The sequence below is a fragment of the Amorphotheca resinae genome (assembly GCF_003019875.1).
Source record: "Amorphotheca resinae ATCC 22711 unplaced genomic scaffold M430scaffold_9, whole genome shotgun sequence".
NCBI lineage: Eukaryota > Fungi > Ascomycota > Leotiomycetes > Helotiales > Amorphothecaceae > Amorphotheca > Amorphotheca resinae.
Genome location: NW_020194479.1, coordinates 1,214,897 through 1,233,238, shown reverse-complemented (window position 1 = coordinate 1,233,238; position 18,342 = coordinate 1,214,897). Strand labels below are relative to the sequence as shown.

Below are 18,342 nucleotides of genomic sequence, written 5' to 3'. Positions count from 1 at the left end.
CTTATCAGGCATCAAGTCTTACATGCTAGCTGTCGCTTATTTGACGAATCATCTCTATTTTCGCACTAACCTCCCACACATTTTCGCGAACTTGGAATTTTCCCAAAATTCAACGACAACGACCACGACAACGACCAAAATCGATCATCGAAGCAATAATTCGACAAGATGGGGTCCAACAGATTGACATACAGACGCCGCAACCCGTAAGAAGAAACCAGTGGTTTTACATGAGGGAAGACTCGTACTGATTTAATACCTAGATACAACACTCGATCGAACAAGGTCCGCGTTGTCAAGACCCCCGGCGGAGAACTTCGATACCTTCACATCAAGAAAGCCGGCACTGCGCCCAAGTGTGGAGACTGTGGAATTAAGCTGCCAGGAGTAAGTCAATTCAGATAATACTTGGGTGCTTATAAGGAAATGGGTATTGGGCGTCGAGACTTGTGGCGATGATCGAACGAACGAGTTCCTGGCTGGAAAGATCTACCAGGCAGATCGTAATGCCATCTCTTTGGAGTCTTTATTTTTGCCCGAGACTACGATGGGATGAGGGCCTGCAATGCTTTCAACCAGGGGATTGATGAACTTTTCTTTCGAGCTTCGCCATACGTTTAAGCAGCAAATGCTAACATCCACGCTTCTACAGATCCCCGCTCTCCGACCCCGCGAGTACGCTCAAATCTCCAGACCAAAGAAGACTGTTCAACGCGCATACGGTGGTTCAAGATGTGCCAACTGCGTCCGGGATCGTATTGTCCGAGCTTTCTTGATTGAAGAGCAAAAGATTGTCAAGAAGGTGCTCAAGGAGTCTCAACAGAAGAAGCGTTAAGTGGAGGGTTGAACTTGTTCTTTGGGTTTTATTCTGGGCGGGATGCATGGGGCAGTAGGAATTAGCTGTGCCTATCTCAGAGCTTCGTTCTATGAAATGACACGATGTGATCGCCTCGAGAATTGATATCTCACACCCATCGATCCAGTTCCTACATGTCTGCGAGTACCTACTTTTTGTGAAGCACATCTCATACAACGTTTTCCGCCCACCTCATTCCCTGTGGTACGTAGTTGGTACTGGTAAGCAACGAAAACTCAGGTATTCCTCCCAATCTTGAAACTACCTCTGTACAGTAATGGCCGACGCGGGTGCATCTCTAGGTTCTCTTTATTCCATTCAACACAATCAAAAACAGTTCTGTACAATATAAGTTTCTGTTACCTTTGACAATGCATTAATTTCTACAGGTCAAATCTACGCAGTAAGTCTGGTGAGGATACGCAACACTTCGTCGATTAAGATGCTACTACCACTACCAATATTCGGAGTTGAAATGCAAGATCAATTTTCTAGCAGGTACCTACCTTACAGAATAGTACTGTTCTGTTGCTTGTAGTACAGTCCCTCTTCAGAATATGGAAAACCAGGTGTCCTTGGCGTGTCGTTATGTGAGGATCAAATATTGCGATAAATTGAATCTGATAATTTAGTTATTCAACAGCTCTTACGCCAAACAATAGAGGCAGGTAGGTAGGTAGATAAGGAAGGGTAAGGTAGTAATGAACCACCGAGTCGTGATATAAAGACTGCAAGGCTGCAGGGGGTCAGCCTCGCAGAAGCGGCCGCGAACAAATCACGGGCCTCGAAGTGAGACGCGTTCATACCTAGCGGTGGCCAAACGCGACTTATAAGTCAGCCAACATCGACCCTGTGCAACAGCGAAATGTATTGATACGCAAGAAACTGCTTTCGAAATACCATTCTTCGAGGGGTTCCTTCAATTCCTCGCCGAAGGCCGACTCTCGCCCAGCAAATATTCAGAAAGTACTCTGCACGATGCCGCCAGCCAACGAGCCACTCTTCACTTCTGAGGGGCGTTCTTCCATACACTCCGAAGAGCGTGCAGCTCAAGAGGACGATGCCCTCTTAGGAAATCAGCGAAGGCGCTCAAATACGACTCGGGGTGTATTCTGGCGCGAGATTGGTTTATTCACGTGGGCTATATTGGCTACAGTTGCTGTTATTGTACTGGCCATCCTTCTCAAATGTCAGCCATCGCAGAACAAGCCCGAAAAGCACACCGGAAAACGAAACCTAGTATTCATGGTGTCTGATGGTATGGGACCTGCAAGTCTCTCTCTTACTCGAAGCTTCAGACAATACCAAAACGGCCTTCCAATCGACGACGTGCTAGTCCTTGATGAGCACTTTATTGGTTCGTCCCGAACTCGATCGAGCAACAGTCTTGTTACGGATTCTGCCGCTGGTGCTACGGCCTTCTCCTGTGGTAAAAAGAGCTATAATGGCGCTATCTCTATTCTACCAGACCATACACCTTGCGGGACGGTCCTTGAGGCGGCTAAGAGGGCGGGTTATATGACGGGCTTGGTCGTGACGACGTCTCTCACTGACGCAACACCCGCATGCTTTGCTTCCCATGCTAATATACGATCTGAAGAGGATTTGATTGCACAACAAGAAGTAGGGCATTATCCACTCGGCAGAGTCGTTGATTTAATGTTTGGGGGAGGTCGATGCCATTTCTTGCCGAATACAACAAGTGGAAGTTGCAGAGCAGACAACCAGGACATTACGAAACTTGCACAGGATGAATACGGATGGAACTACATTGATAATCGACAAGACTTTGATGATATAAAAGCTGGAGGAGCTGCTGTAAAACTACCCTTGCTGGGTTTATTTGCCGACTACAATATTCCCTTTGAGATTGACCGACGCAATATGGATGATGTGTATCCTTCGCTGGAAGAAATGGCACAGGTGGCTCTCAAAGCTCTTGAAGCTGCAACTCAGGATTCAGATAAAGGCTTTTTTCTTATGATTGAAGGTAGCCGAATCGATCATGCAGGCCATGGCAATGATCCAGCCGCACAGGTCCACGAGGTCATGGCATATGACAGAGCTTTTGGAAGCGTTGTTGAATTTCTTGAAAAGAGTCATGTTGATGGAGTTCTGGTCGCTACCTCTGGTTAGTTTTCTCGAACCCTCTTTTTCTAAGTTTTCACCTCTGTGCATTGACTGACCCTCTTATAGATCACGAGACTGGGGGCTTGGCCACCGCAAGACGTAAGGATGTATGCCTCCTTTTGAAAATTCTTCAACTAATAATACTCTTAGAACTCGATGCACACTACCCGGAATATTTATGGTATCCTGGAGTTCTTGCCAATGTCTCAAGCTCAGCTGAATACTTGGCTCGTCGTCTGAACAGCGAAATTGATTCCAATTTACTCGAAGGAGATAAACTCAAGAACTGGATCAACGAGGAGTTTGTGAAGAATGGTCTAGGAATTCTGGATGCCAGCGATGATGAGTTGCAACTCATTATCGATCAACCTAAGGTATCTGCTTATTATTTCGCGGACATGGTCAGCCGCCGTGCACAGATTGGATGGTCGACCCACGGCCATTCTGCCGTAGATGTGAACATATATGGCACCGCTGGGTCCTCCAACCTTCGTGGAAACCACGAGAACACAAATGTCGGAGAATTTCTCCGAGAGTATCTGGACGTTGACGTTGACGCTGTGACGAAGGAACTTATAAAAGGGTCGAAGAGTTTCAATATAGCAGACACCGAGGAAGCTGGTTGGACCGGAAGGATTCCAAGTGAAGAAGATTTACAGTCTGTATTAAGATACCATGAGGAACTTTACGGCAAGGCTCCCTGATTGGGATTCTAGGTCTATATATTGGCTCGTCCAGGGCGCGTTGGTTATATCCTCGTTCAGAAAGAGAGATCTCATGATTGAGAAGTTCTATATTCTACATTGAGCCCTTTCCTTCTGTTCCAAGTCATTATTGCCGTTGGCACGTGGCTGAGAACAAACGCCCCCCGAGGGTCACACAACTCAGTCTCGTTTGCCCGACAAACCTTTATATTCAGTTGTAGGTGAGACTCTTTCCATAGCGGCTAAATGTGTATCAAACATGAAGCATTTGTATACATGGCCCGGAAAAGCTCCCTCTCTCGCCTCTTTCTGTGTTTGCAGCCAACCCCTTAGTTTGTAGAAGAGGGATCATAAACCATTGCCAACATTCCCTTTACTGTTTTACATCACCGACTACTTCAACTCCTCACATAAAACACAATCAGTCATTGTGCAATCACAAACCTTACGAAAAGGTTTCCCTTGCGTCCGAGCGTATCAATAGCTTCCGCCGAGTTTCATATCACGTCGGAAAGGCCTCATATAGACAGTTTATTTTCGAGCATTCGGGATAACTCTAGCAGATAAGACGAAGAAATATGCTCTCCCGAACAGGACAACGCAGAAAGACTCATTTGGGAATACTCCGAAAGGAGCAGAAGCCACACTAGATTCTGTATGACCACCTCAAGCCATGGATTTCCGTCTTGGTTGTACCCATAAGTAAATGGATCTCTACGTCCTGAATTTCATGGCCCAGCAGGATCCAGCTTTCATTATCCTCCCAACTCCAGTCCGGACGGGTTCCCACCGGAAATCGGTACAGTTTGGTCGATATGTGCTACTACTGGAGCATAGAGTTCCTCTGCGGTCACGGAACCCTCCTTGCTGGGCCCAATTGCTATATCATCTATGACCAGCTCCAACGGATCAACGACCCGGCCGAGCGGACAAGACCTGGTCTGCCTTTTGAGATCCCACCAGGGTGTCTCCCGAACCGATGGAATATCCAAAGGAGGAACGTCAACGACTTTTGCAGCTGGGAATGCAGAAACAATAGCCTTTTCTCAGATAGGAGGTGCGGTACCAGAGATGCCAGATATGGGCCGGGGTCTGAGAGAATAGGGGTGGGATGGAGGTACTAAGGAATAGGTTGGGAGGGTGTCATTTTACAAGTTGGGTGGTCCTGTTGGGCGTTGTACTTTATGATCCGGTGCCTAAGATAATTGAACGTCGGGGCCTTCTTTATTGTGCACAATGGATCATAGGGGGAGGCAGGCTTTATAATAATCAAAGCACAAGGCGGAACCGAGAGACTTGCTGTAAGATGTGTTCTGGCCATGGAGTTTGGAAACAAATTATATTGTTCTCCGAGTGTATCCCCAATATGCCTTCCAAGGGAGTCTCCACTCTCGAACTCGCAATTCGGGTCTGAAAACGTCGAAGTCGTATTTCTCCAATTTCTCGAGCCAGAGTCTCGTAGCCACTGCAGGCATAAGGACCCCAAAACTTCTCTCCAAGTCATCCTTGTGCGAGCTCTCTTTAGACTCGACGTATTGATGACCTTCCTCTCCATGATGCTCAAATTCGTGGCCTGCATCTTTGCCTTGCTGAAGATTCTTCGACATCTCTCTCGCAGTAATCAGATGATCATTCGCTCTTGTAGCCACTTTAAATATTGCATCTCTCAGGCCAGGGGCGTCGGCGCCTTGCCTGAAAACATCCTCCTCTTTGACTCCAGTTTCTGCCATGACATCCAAAGGCAAGACCACCGCCCCCTGACGTCCGCTAGCACTGCCACCCAAGGCACTGTTAAAAGCAGAATTATTACTATGGCTATTCGGAGGTGGTGGAAAGGCTATTAACGGCAAGCCCCTCAACACAGCAGCAATTCCTGTAGCTTTTCCAATATGACTCGCCATATGATCCGCTGTCATAGACTGTAGAGGCAAGGCAGCTAATGTCAAGTACATGAGTGTTGAATAAGTACTTTCCGCGTAATGCTCCAACGCATCCATGCTCGTGTAGGGTCGATTATCCATATACTGCTCCCTTGCGTTGATGACCTTCATGAACCATGCTTTCATGGCACTTGTGCTAATCCCAGGATGCCGCGATTGGAGTGATACGAGCGCATAATGAAGGAGTATTGCGACCGGTTCTTTGGGTGGTGTGCCCGCAAATGTGCGAGTCAAATTATCGCGCCAGAATTGCATTCGTAAGGCCCCCACGGTGGGGTTTGAGACCAGATCTGGTATCCGGGCGAGCTCGATGTTGAAAGCTCGGATGGAGAGGTAGGCATCTCTGGCAGAAGGTGGAATGAAGGTTTGGAGAGTGTAGGAGGGCGAATCGAACTTCCTGGGCACATTCTAAGATATTGGTTTTTACCAAAGGGCTCATAGACTTACTGCAGAAGATTAGCACAATATGACCTAGCCCCCTCGATGTCTGAATCCGTTATTATCGAGGGATTGGATGCTGGCGTGCCGTAGGGGGTTGTGGCATATGTGCACTTCGAATTACGGGACAAGCTGATGCATCTTTGCAGTCGTACGCTCGCTCGCATAGAATGCATCTGATCTAGTATTACATTAGATGAAGGCACGAGACAGGCAAAAAGGTCCTCCGGAGTGATGGAGATCAAAAACGTCACAGAAATTTTGGATCTCGCGTAAAAGGGATTCGCGTTCGCGATTCGCGACTTAACCTCGCGTTCAACGTGTACAAGCTCATATATCTATATGAAGTTCTTGAGCACTCCGCCAATCGACCGGCATGAACTTTATGGATAGGGAAGGCCCTCCTACCAAGAAGAGGAGATTCTTTACAGAAAAATCGGAAACCCTCGATACCTCTTCAACACAAGAGGCTTCACTGCACAACGGGAGCGACGCGTTATCCACGGCAGCGGAAGAAAATGGAGGAGATGTGCCAAATGGAACCGGAATAGCAGAACCTCGAAATTCACATGCGGAAAAAGAAGATGTGAATCATGCTAACAGCCATGCTCTCGGTTTTGACCGGGACACTTTCGAAAGCTTCGTTGGAGACAGAGTAGCACCCGACGTGTTGAGGCGATTACGGGAGGCGTCTGGGGATAATATGGAGAGAGCCGTCAATATGTATTTTGACGGATCGTGGAAGACTGCTGCGACGATATCTGGGCCTTCTCGCAACGATTCGAACCCTAGACCTTTAGCCATTAACGGCTTTACGAAGCCGACCACGAGTGGCAATGGGACTCAGACCTCCACAATGAGAACCGAAAGTCCCAAAGCCTCACTGCGAGATGCAATGCCAGATTATAGATATGTTGGTGCGTTCGGGGTGGGGGCCTGGGCAACAAGGAGTGGCACGGCTTTGATTAAGCATGGAGAGGTCGTTCGTATTGAACGTCAGAAGATACAACCACCCAAGGCACACATTGGTAGAGGAAGAGGAAGGCTGGCCGTTCCTCAAACTCCTCCAAAACCGAGCAATGCTGCCGCCAAGCGAGTGGATGTTGTTGTGCGGTTTACAAACTCGAGGGGAGAGGAGGTTGGCCGATTACCTCGAGAAACAGCCAATTGGGTTTCAACTTTGATTGATCAGAAAGTCTGCAGATTCGAAGGTATCTGCGTTTACGCTCCGGAAAGGATAAGGACCAACGACACTATATTTCTGCAATTACGCTGTTCGTTACTCAAGACCGCATTCGACACTGGCGGCTTCAAGCCATCGGATAATAGGACGACCGGTTTATTTGCCGAAAAGGAGACATCAGAAGAGAAGGATTTGCGACTGCGACAAGTGGCTCTTGTGAAGTTGTTTGACGAGGTGAATTTATTACCATCTAAGACCTCAGCCACGACCGCGAAACATAAACGTGACGGTTTACTTCAAGCAGCGGAGATAGCGGAACAGTATGAGAATAAACAGACCAAAAAGGGGCAATCTAGTGAAAACCCAGGGTCTTCTCCTCCATCCGAAGAAGCTGAGGAGGGAAAAGAACTCGAGCAAGATCAATTAGATACACTTTACAAGAAGGCGCAGTCCTTCGATTTCGATGCGCCGGCGGCTGAACCAGCAGAGACGTTTGCCATGGATCTGCGGCATTATCAAAAGCAAGCTTTACACTGGATGATATCCAAGGAAAAAGACGAGAAGGATGAGAGTAGAGAGGTCTCGATGCATCCTCTCTGGGAAGAATACCTCTGGCCCACCAAGGATATGGAGGACAAAGAATTGCCTCAAGTTGTAAACCAGGAAAGATTCTACGTTAATCCCTATTCCGGCGAGCTTTCACTCGATTTCCCTGTCCAAGAACAACATTGTCTGGGAGGCATCCTCGCCGATGAGATGGGACTGGGCAAGACTATTGAGATGATGAGCTTAATTCACTCTCATAAGTCTGAAATTGCTGCAACGCTGACAAAGTCACCTCCAAATTCCGTTAAAAATCTTCCAAGATTTGTTTCCCGTATGAACTCTGTTGAACGAGCGCCATGCACTACTCTCGTTGTAGCGCCAATGTCACTTCTTGCTCAGTGGCAGAGCGAGGCCGAGAATGCTTCGAAGGAGGGCACTTTGAAAAGCATGGTGTATTATGGGAACGACAAAACTAGTAACCTTCAAGCCTTATGCTGCGAGGCCAACGCTGCTTCGGCGCCCAATGTGATCATAACCAGCTACGGTGTCATACTTTCGGAGTTCAACCAAGTGGTTGCCAGAAACGGGGACAGAGGAACAGGAATATTTTCTTTGAGATACTTCCGTGTGATATTGGATGAAGCTCATCATATCAAGAATAGGATGGCTAAGAGCTCTAAGGCGTGCTATGAAATTGAAGCCGAGCATCGATGGGTGTTGACTGGCACTCCTATCGTCAATCGACTAGAAGACCTCTTCAGTTTAGTCCGCTTCCTGAGAGTAGAGCCTTGGAACAATTTCTCATTCTGGAAGACCTTTATTACAGTCCCATTCGAGTCCAAAGATTTTATGCGGGCTCTTGATGTTGTTCAAACTGTTCTGGAACCCCTTGTCTTGCGAAGGACGAAGGACATGAAAACACCCACGGGCGAGGCGTTGGTGCCTTTGCCTCCAAAGACTATCGATATCGTTGAGATCGAGCTTTCAAAGCCCGAACGAGAGGTCTACGATCATATTTTTACACGCGCGAAACGCGCTTTTGCAGCCAACGTTGAAGCCGGAACAGTTATGAAAGCCTATACCAGTATCTTTGCCCAGATTCTCCGACTTCGCCAATCCTGCTGCCATCCTATCCTAACCCGCAATCGAGACATCGTTGCAGATGAAGAAGAAGCTGCCGAAGTAGCTAACGCAGCCAGTGGGCTGGAAGACGATATGGACCTGCAATCCCTGATCGAGCGCTTCACTGCAGCCACAGAAGACTCTACTGATGCAAATCGGTTTGGCGCTCATGTGCTCGAGCAAATACGTGACGAGGCTGAGAACGAATGCCCAATCTGCGCAGAAGAGCCAATGATCGAGCAGACTGTCACAGGATGCTGGCACTCGGCCTGTAAAAAATGCCTTCTGGACTACATAACGCATCAAACGGACAAAGGCGAATCGCCTCGCTGCTTCAACTGCAGAGAAGTTATCAATTCCCGCGATATATTTGAGGTAGTCAGGGATGAGGGGCATCCTGACAGCTTGGATGGGAAGCCCAAAATCAGCTTGCAGAGATTGGGATCCAACTCCTCTGCTAAAATCGGTGCGCTTCTTAACCATCTCAAAGCTTTGAGAAGAGACCTTCCAGGTACCAAGTCTGTGGTCTTCAGCCAATTCACATCCTTCCTCTCTCTCATCGAACCCGCTCTCACCCGCGCCTCCATTCCTTTTCTCCGACTCGACGGCTCGATGAGCCAGAAGGCCCGTGCTGCCGTTCTCACTGAGTTTGCTACATCCAAGAAAGGAATAGTTCTCCTCCTCAGTTTGCGAGCTGGTGGCGTAGGCTTGAACCTGACGATGGCGAAGAGGGTGTATATGATGGATCCATGGTGGAGTTTCGCCGTCGAGGCTCAGGCTATTGATCGCGTGCACCGCATGGGGCAAGTAGACGAGGTCAAGGTTTGCAGGTTCATCGTAAAGGAAAGTGTGGAAGAGAGGATGCTGAAGGTCCAGGACCGCAAGAAGTTTATGTAAGTCTCCCTCCCGTTTATGAAACGAGCAAAGTTCTAATCTGCGTAATAGTGCAAGCTCACTTGGTATGATGAGCGATGAAGAAAAGAAGCTGCAGCGGATTGAGGATATCAAGGAGTTGCTGAGTTGAGTCCGAGAATTATGTATTATACCACTGGTGTGTATTTGGATACAGGCATAGAGACGACATAGAATAATGGTACCATGAATCATAAGGCACGTATGTGTAAGGGAGTTTGCTACTTGTGATAATTGCCCATACACAAACCAAGTTCCCGGCTCATCCACACGAACCTTCAATTGTAAAGGCAGCGCCAGCCTCTCCGCAAGCTTCCCCCACTTCATCTGTAGAGACGCCACTATCGATAGCTGATAATCCATGCATCAGCTACTTCATGATCAGACTTTTGAGCACTGGCCAGATGTTCCCTTGTGGGCAAGTGCCCCTTAGTCAAGAGGACACGGCATATAACACCACCTGGATACCAACATCGACGCTCCCCCACTCATCACTGATGCGATGTGCAACAAACTTTCCATTCTCTCCAGTGTCATGTGATGCTAATCCCACCGCCATCAAAACCTCACAGGACAAGGGCGCGATTGCGATGTGCAACGAAACCCCCTGATATCACGTGACGCTAATCTCACTGCCAACAAGACCTCGCAGGACGAGAGCGCGATTGCGATGTGCAACGGAACTTCTCCAAAATATCACGGGATGCTAAGCTCACTGCCATCAAAACCTCGCAGGACAAGAGCGCAATTGCGATGTGCAACGAAACTTCCCCATGATATCACATGACGCTAATTCCAGCGCCATCAAAACCTCGCAGGACAAGAGCGCTGATGCGATGTGCAACAAAGCCCTCTGATGTCACATGATGCTAATCTCACTGCCATCAAACCCCAACGTTGATGCTGCCAAGATTGTCAGAGGTGCGATGTGCAACAAGCTTTCCCTCCCTTTCAATGGGTGTCACGTGATGCTACCTCTACCGCTACCTAGGTAGGTACCTATGTACCTGGGTATGCTGCGAATTTGGCTGGGGCCCGTCTCTTGGTCGGGGGTCCCTCGTCTTGCTCCTCTTCGTCAGCGTGTCCCCGGGGGAGGACGGCTCCTCGTCCGGGTCCTCGAACGGATATACATGTTTTTCTCCCACCGAGGAGGGTGGGGAGCCAAAGATATCCAACCAACCTTGTCCTCTCCGAACGAAAGCATCGATATCTAGCAGCTTGCGGGATAGAAAGAATGAAGCCCCTGGGTTCTTCGTGCGGACCCTGCTAACGAAATAATATAGAGTTATCATAGCTTGCTTTGAACTTACTTGTCAACTAGACATACGAACTGCGTCACTGACCATCTCAAAAACAGGCCCTGGGGTATGAAACTTCATTTCAGACCTAACTACAACGTATGATTTTGCTCTGTCCATTGGATACTCGTGTAGTTCGAGGAAAACCCCGAGGTTGAGAAGCTCCGTAACGTAGAGGAGAGAGAAGAGTAGAGTAAACCGGACCTGGCCACCCGGTATGAATTCGCCAAACTTCAGACCTGTTTCATATCATTCCCATCTTCATCTAATGCGCTAAGTTCATTTCGCCTCCATGAACTTGATTTCCAGTTCCTCGAGCTTTTCCTCCCCTGGCAAGTTATCGAAAGAATTTAGGACAGAAACCGCCCTATTCAACTCCGCCGAAGAACATACATAAAAGCTACGAACCTCAACCAAGTCCTCCAGAGCACTACCAGCAACCGCGCAAGATTCCAAGAGGAAGAGAAGCTCCTTCAATTTCGGGCATCGAAGCTTGATGTCGGACCAGAGTTCGGGTTTGGCGCGCCAGACTTTGCCGGACTCGCCCTTTTCGAGATGAACGGTGGAACGGAGGTCGACGGCCATTCGTTCGACATTGCGAAGCCAGAGAGGTGGCATGACCATGTCGCCCCATGGCATGAGTCGAGAGACGCTCGAGTCGTGATAGAGTATGTCTTGCGACAAGTGGACATATCTTGGTTGGTTGGTCAGATTTAAGGACCAGTGAGCAAGCCAATAACGCTTCAGTGCCAACTTCCTAGACTCCCGGTGTACGTGGAGAATCGAGGGGACTTTTCTTCCATCACCGCCCCATGGGACGAGCGCAGGGACGACAGAAAAACCCCAGATCTTAGTGCGGATTTTGATGTCGAGTTCCATGAATAAGGTAAACTTGTCGAGTGGAGTTGACAGCTCGGAAGCAGAGGAGGGTCGTGGGCGCATTCCTCCGTAGAAGTCTAGTGGGTCTATGGACTGTATACATTAGCCTTGGGTGTAGTTTCTGGATCTGGGAAGCCCTATAATACCTCTGCAATCGGACTAAGCCTAAAACCTGAAGTCTTCTTCCTCTTTCTCGGAAAGCGATCTATAGTTCAGGCCACTTAGTACGCGTGTAGATGAATGGAGAGATGGGGAACGTGTATCACCTTGGCTAAATGGTCTGGCCATTTTCGAGGATTGCCTGGTTTCTGAGTATAGATCTGTTTCAGAGGATGAAGGGAAGCTTACGAGATCAAAGGATGAAATCGCTAGACGCGTCGAGATCCCTCAGTTGTGGTTGTCCAAAAAGTGGTGAGGGACCAGGAGCCGTGTTGGAAAGACCGAGTAAACAAGTACAGAAGATCACAAGGAGGGGCATTCAGTAGAATTACATAAGAAGAGGGACTCGAGAAGAGAGGAGGCCGCGGGTGGATATCAAAATTTGGTTACGAAGAGTTGTTTCGTGGATTGGAGCTCCCTACCCAAAGCACAAATCACCCGTCCTATGTTACGGGGACATCGTGAGAATGTCATGATCAAAGGCCCAAGATCAAGGAAAGTAGATAGCAAGAGGCAACAGAAACAACCATGTGCATTTTCTTAAAAGCCCTGACAAAGAAGAAATAACAAAGCCATGCAATGCTTTACAGTGACTCCTTTTGTTACATCTTGTTATTCTTTTAGGGATTGGGTTGCCTAGCATAACGACCAGGAATATGCGCTTCAAAGATGGATTCAACACTACTCATTGCTCTTTTAGCCCTGAGGATATCTTGGAAGGCTGATTTACTTTAGAGCAATGTCTGTCCCACTTGGAAAAAATGTCATATCTGCTCTAAAAGGAAATGTAACCGCCTGTCCTTTCAGAACAATCCCTCTGCTGGGCTTCCCTCAGACTAGCTTCGTCTGTGCAATGACATGAGATGGTCAAGGTAAATTATAATATCATTCCACAACGGTAGCACGAATCTCATTCGTAACGAAGATGAATGAGTGGATGAGTGGACGTCGGAATTTGGATGAGAGCTCTAAGTTTGTTTTAGTCCTGGACAGTGCGATTTAAGTTTCCTTAGCCTCCCTCGCTTCCCCCTATATTTAGCGAGGACCCATCAAGATCCCAATCGTTACCTGTTTTGCGACACCTGACTACCCAAATGGGGTTTAGTCTAGCTCTTTAACCACCGAGGCTAATTAATTTCGTGACTAGCGGAAACCTCCCAGAAATGCCTCAATCCAACACTCGTGGATGCCTTGAAAAGAATGATATCGACTGGCGAAAAGTTGTGGGAAAATCCTGTGAGGGGCGTTGTCCTTAAATGCAAGATCGTCGCCAAGATCATCATGGGAAACGGAGACAATTGCAGAATATACCTCTCTCCAGCTCCTCGCCTCAAATGCGCCCACTATCCCAGTGCCTAGACTCCATGGACTTATCAAATTCTCGGACGTTCGTATATTGCTCACGAGCTACATCCCCTCGACCACCTTAGAAGCTATATGGCCAAATATCACCTATGATAACAAAGCCATGATTCAACAGGACCTCCAAGTTCTTAGGTCCAACTATTAGGTAGGTCCTGTACTGTAAGAGAGCAGGAAGCATTCTACTCTGTACTCAGTATCACATTCTGCAGATGGGTCTTATCTTTTCATATTAAGATGGTCTTGTTAATGCTCCTAGGACAGTTCTGATACTGCCAAAGATATACTAGGAACAGTCCTGGGTATCTTGCAAAAATTACTAAAACGACTCCTTGTACCGCCAAGATACCTTTGAGAGGAGAAGATAACAGAAAAAAGCACTTTTGCCTTCCATGCGCCGAGAATTGTGATTCCGCTCAAATGAATCACGGGTATATCCGCCTATGCATGCCTTCAGTCCTAGCCACTAAGGGCCAACAAAAAAAACTCGACTCCTATTTCCCATGATATCACGCTCATAACCAATCCACATGCGAAAAATAAGCTCACTCTGTCCCAGACATCACCAAAGCTTCGAAACCATCAGGTGGAGTGTCCAGAACCGGTAGGAGCGCTGACCGCAGTAGCATTTCTTTCAGATGCACCGTCGACAGTGTGATCCAGAGACAGGTCCTCATAGTCTGGGATTGGTTCTCCATCGTACAGCTTCGCCGTTATATAGGCAGGAGGACTAGCTGGAACATTCTCATAGGTGGGTGGTTGTTCCTCGTCCCAAGATATTCCTAGGCCTGCCCTCTCTGTAACCGTGATGTTAAAGTGCATCCTCAGAACTCTGGCAGCGCCTGTTGGTGTGAGCTGACTGGGCCTCTTAAGAGGTGCAAATTCCTCCGCAACGATCATCTCCACGATCAGGACATGTGAAACCTCGGTTCCATCGTCGGCCTTCATATCGCAGATCGGATTGCTGTTGGCTTTGATCCCAAATGGAAATTCCATTTCAATGGTACCATCTGCTCCACTATAGTCTGACTTCCATCCGGACTTGAGCTCTTCTGTACCTAGTGTTCGGACCTCCTGATGTGCCACACCCTTCTTGGCTTCTTCAGGGTTGGCAAACTTCGCAGCATGCTTCGTACATGCAGGTGATATAACCTTCTGCGTCTCGTCCAGACGCCATGTCAATCGCTTCAATTTCCACTGTGTCAGAGTTTTGGTCTCTGTATTTCGTTGCAAGATACCATCCATGCGCATATGTACGGTAGTCTCACCAATGGGGTGTATAACCGCTGGTAGCGTGCAGTTCGCTGTGAGATTCGTAGGAGGGAAAATGCGGATGGAGTGGCGGGGTAACTCGGAGGGGTATATCGCTCGCTTAACATTGAGGACATGGGATAGCTTCAGAGGCTCGCCCACCTTAGGAGACAGGGTTGCTCTCAGGACATAATCTATTATAGAGAGACCGTTCTTGACTGTGACGAGGAGGCTGCCGGGTAGCAAGAAGCTGAATGGGAAGCTATGTTCACCTGCAATACTCGTTAGCGAGAATCACCCCGCAAAAAAACACGGCATTGACCTACCCTTCCGTAGAGTTGCAGGGCCTGGGAGGAAATTCCAGGTCGTCAAATCAGTTGATTGATGCATGCAATCCTGGCAGTGTGCGTGGAACGGCTTCTTCCTTGTCACCTCCAGCGCCAATCGCATCTTAAACGAATCAATCGGCAACGCCTCGTCGTGGACATTAAGGACGATTTGACCCGACAGTAATGCGCCAGAGCTGGATTCTGCGGGCCCATAGAAGACCAATGGAGGAGATTCAATCACAACATCGAGCGTAGCAGATTGATGTGCGAGAGATTTGGACGAGCTTCTTGGAGAGTGTGAGCGGCCTGGGAAAGAGAGGCGCTTGTAGGCATCGGGCATTTTGGCGCTCTTGTCTTCTGAAGCGAGGGAAGAAGCCGAAGAAGCTGTTGATGAACGATCTGAAAGGGACGGTCTGCTACCTGACAGGCGACGGGGTTTTCCTGTCAAATCAACGGGGAGATCGAGAGGAATTGAGTTTTTTCGAAAGAAGTCTGCGACTCGGTGCGGCATATTGGCGACGAATAATTGGCGACCCTGGCGATATTTATTTGCGGATGTGCCCCTCCTAAAAAAAAATGCGGAGATCGACTCGTTATGACGACTTAGGCCGACTCTAACCCTGGAACACTCTAGAACGGCAGAATGCTTGGCAGGGCCTGTGACTATTCTTGGGAATGCGGCCAACGGTGGTCAAAGGTGGTGGAAGGTGGAGGTTTCTGAAAGAAAGAAGGGGAAGAAGAAGAAGAAGAAGACGGAGAGGGGAAAATAAAGCGATGAATGACCGGTCAGTCGGAGCAAGGGCGGAAAGGACGACGGATGCTCTCTGCTCTCAGCTCTCAAAATGCTCAACAGTTAAGCAAGAGGTGAAGCGCAATGCATGTTGTATTTATTACTGGGCAAAGTAAACAAAAGCGCTCTTCTCCTTTGGAGGCGCCGCGCCCGGGCCGGGCACGCATTTATACTTATGGGCAAAGCAATGGTTATTTCCCAATTCCTGGCACCAAAAAAACGCGGAATTATGTGTCACGATGTCACCATGTGCCTCCTATGAAGCGTTGCCGTGCAAAGCTGGACCTGGGGCTCATCGGCTCGTAACCTCATGACTACGTGAGCAACGAAAAGCGCACGCAATCCCTGTTTGGATTACGTTTAGTTGTGGCCTTCCTCGCCCTGCTAGGCTAAAGTCTTAGCAGGAGAGCCCATCGCGCTTTTCTGCTCGTCAGGGCTTGTCAAGGTGTCAGGGTCTCGGCAGCTTTCTTCCGCCAATACTTTCGATGTTTTTCCGACCTTTGTGCTTAGGACCGCCGCCGTCTGGCCGCGGGAGTTCCTGGTCTCAGCACGAGGCTCGACCTTCGGACATGGACGACGACGAGGCTGAGGCCCGACGCAGCAAAAGCAAATACAGAAGCCAGTTATCATTACTATTATTATTGTGCCTAGTTCCCACTTCAAGTTCCCAACTGATCAAGCCCCAACCGCCGATTGCCTGACCGCCTCCCGAATGCCGTGGCGTCTTCGTCTCTGGCAAATGCGGGGAAGGCGAAGATCGAGACCGACAGCCTGAAGGTGGCTTGTCGTAACCCCGCAAAAGAACAACTACAGCCATGGTAATCTCGCGCGAAGCTGTTGATCCTCGACTTCAGATCTCCTCGGGGACGGTCACATGCTGGACGCCTCTCCTCACGATGCCGGACGGTGCGCGTTGTTTACTGCCAACAGACCGGCCGGGTCACTTCAGCCCGCAAGGGGAGAGCCAGAGAGCCTGAGAGAGGGGGAAGTGATGAAGTAATGGAATCTGCTGACTCGATGCAGTCGGAATGCTCGCAATATCTGATGCAAATGACAACGACGGCGAGCTCCAGGACGCGTGTAGGCTGATGCCAACGGGGACAATCACTTACTCTGTATGTAGAGTGCTGGACCGTCCAGTATGTCAGGATACCTTACTGCATGAGAGTCGAGAACTGTGAGTTTGCATCAACCTTCCAACTCTCCCTCCCCGGATTCAATGCCATTACCTAAGTACCCACAGAAACACCACAAGTAAGAATCATAATTGCGTCTTATTTTCTCTTCCTCTCGTACGAGCACGTTTTGCTTCATGCTCTGCGCCACTCGCCCTGGCGCCCTGCTACGGTCCGTACACCAGCTGATTACTCGATGGGATCCACTCTGCTCAGTCTCGGCCCCGTCGATCTGTAAACCCCTCGACGAGTCGATTTTACACGCGACACCAAGAAAATAATCTTCCTTACCCTAAAAATGAACCTTTTAGCGGGGTGTCGCATCCCGAGCCAATCCCGGCGCCAGTCATTTTGGCATGCCCCAGGAAAATTCCCGATAGGCTGGCCATGCCGCCATTTTACTCGATGCTTGGAAAAGTTCTCCTTTCTCGGCCTTGTCCTTTCCTCCAGCGCCCGTGACTCGCTCTCAAAAACGCCGTCGCGGCGGTTGCGCCCCTGAAAGCGTAAAACGGGTATGAAGAGGAGAAACTAGAGGCCACGCCGCATCACCGCCCGTCAAAGAGACAAGCAAAATTTTTGACCGGACTCAACAGAGTTTGAGCCTTTTCAGGGGACGTGTCGGGGCGCTCCGACGAGTGTACGGTGCGGAGCCGCTCGTAACTTTTCACGATTCTCTCTTTCTGACTATTCCCGGAGCTTGTTAGGAGCAATAAGGTTCTTTGTGATCTCTGGGATCTCACCCAAGTCCCTATGCTTCATGATCCTGCGGTTCGCGCTACTCTGAGGCTATAGATCTTCTGAACCCCTATTCAAAACTTTCTATATTCTAGTAAACAATGGATACAAGCAGGCGGGGGCTTCAGCAGACACTAGGTACTGTGTGGCATGGCTATGGAAAGTGAACCATAGACCACAGGCATCCCACAACGGAGTCACACTGCCCTTCTCCTCAAACCCAGCTTATGACTCCATGACTATCGATTTCCTATTTACGAATACAGTATCTCTTGACGTGGTTGCCAACAGTTTAAGCACACAACCCATAGGATTTAGTGAATCCAAAACTCTTCTCAACTCAAAGCTTCAACTATCATAGCGAATGATAATGTGGTCATGGATTCGTCACGAAGAAACTTCCTGGCGCAGCCTGCGGCCCGGCCCACACGAACGAACGTCTCAACAAAATGTCCGCCCCTCTTTTTGATATTAGCTTAATATTGATTCAATCGCGAAAGAAAAGTGGTGTCTTTTCAATAGCATTAGAATCT

At 48.7% G+C, this 18,342-nt stretch overlaps 6 protein-coding genes across 6 annotated transcripts; 3 read left to right on the top strand and 3 right to left on the bottom strand.

Annotated features, from left to right (window-relative positions):
• Nucleotides 1-167: 167 nt before the first annotated feature.
• M430DRAFT_43969 (hypothetical protein) lies at nucleotides 168-835 on the top strand (the record flags this gene model as incomplete). The annotated part of the gene is made up of 3 exons (XM_024867659.1): nucleotides 168-206; nucleotides 264-387; nucleotides 653-835. Coding segments are annotated over 3 exons (346 nt in total), but the record flags the coding sequence as incomplete, so codon positions are not given.
• Nucleotides 836-1,834: 999 nt separating this feature from the next.
• Nucleotides 1,835-3,690, top strand: M430DRAFT_29716 (hypothetical protein; the record flags this gene model as incomplete). The annotated part of the gene is made up of 3 exons (XM_024865896.1): nucleotides 1,835-2,987; nucleotides 3,053-3,085; nucleotides 3,137-3,690. 3 exons carry the CDS (start codon nucleotides 1,835-1,837, stop codon nucleotides 3,688-3,690), a joined length of 1,740 nt encoding a protein of 579 aa, XP_024719154.1.
• Nucleotides 3,691-5,027: 1,337 nt separating this feature from the next.
• M430DRAFT_21071 (hypothetical protein) lies at nucleotides 5,028-6,244 on the bottom strand (the record flags this gene model as incomplete). Its single annotated transcript, XM_024864434.1, has 2 exons — nucleotides 5,028-6,027; nucleotides 6,078-6,244. The coding sequence occupies 2 exons, from the start codon at nucleotides 6,242-6,244 to the stop codon at nucleotides 5,028-5,030; spliced, it is 1,167 nt and encodes a 388-aa protein (XP_024719153.1).
• Nucleotides 6,245-6,453: 209 nt separating this feature from the next.
• On the top strand, nucleotides 6,454-9,943 carry M430DRAFT_105312 (hypothetical protein; the record flags this gene model as incomplete). Its single annotated transcript, XM_024861000.1, has 2 exons — nucleotides 6,454-9,812; nucleotides 9,865-9,943. 2 exons carry the CDS (start codon nucleotides 6,454-6,456, stop codon nucleotides 9,941-9,943), a joined length of 3,438 nt encoding a protein of 1,145 aa, XP_024719152.1.
• A 1,295-nt stretch (nucleotides 9,944-11,238) lies between these two features.
• M430DRAFT_43965 (hypothetical protein) lies at nucleotides 11,239-12,296 on the bottom strand (the record flags this gene model as incomplete). Its single annotated transcript, XM_024867658.1, has 3 exons — nucleotides 11,239-12,101; nucleotides 12,155-12,213; nucleotides 12,275-12,296. The coding sequence occupies 3 exons, from the start codon at nucleotides 12,294-12,296 to the stop codon at nucleotides 11,409-11,411; spliced, it is 774 nt and encodes a 257-aa protein (XP_024719151.1). The 3' UTR covers nucleotides 11,239-11,408.
• Nucleotides 12,297-14,111: 1,815 nt separating this feature from the next.
• On the bottom strand, nucleotides 14,112-15,449 carry M430DRAFT_106056 (hypothetical protein; the record flags this gene model as incomplete). Its single annotated transcript, XM_024861052.1, has 2 exons — nucleotides 14,112-15,052; nucleotides 15,107-15,449. 2 exons carry the CDS (start codon nucleotides 15,447-15,449, stop codon nucleotides 14,112-14,114), a joined length of 1,284 nt encoding a protein of 427 aa, XP_024719150.1.
• Between the last annotated feature and the right edge of the window lie 2,893 nt (nucleotides 15,450-18,342).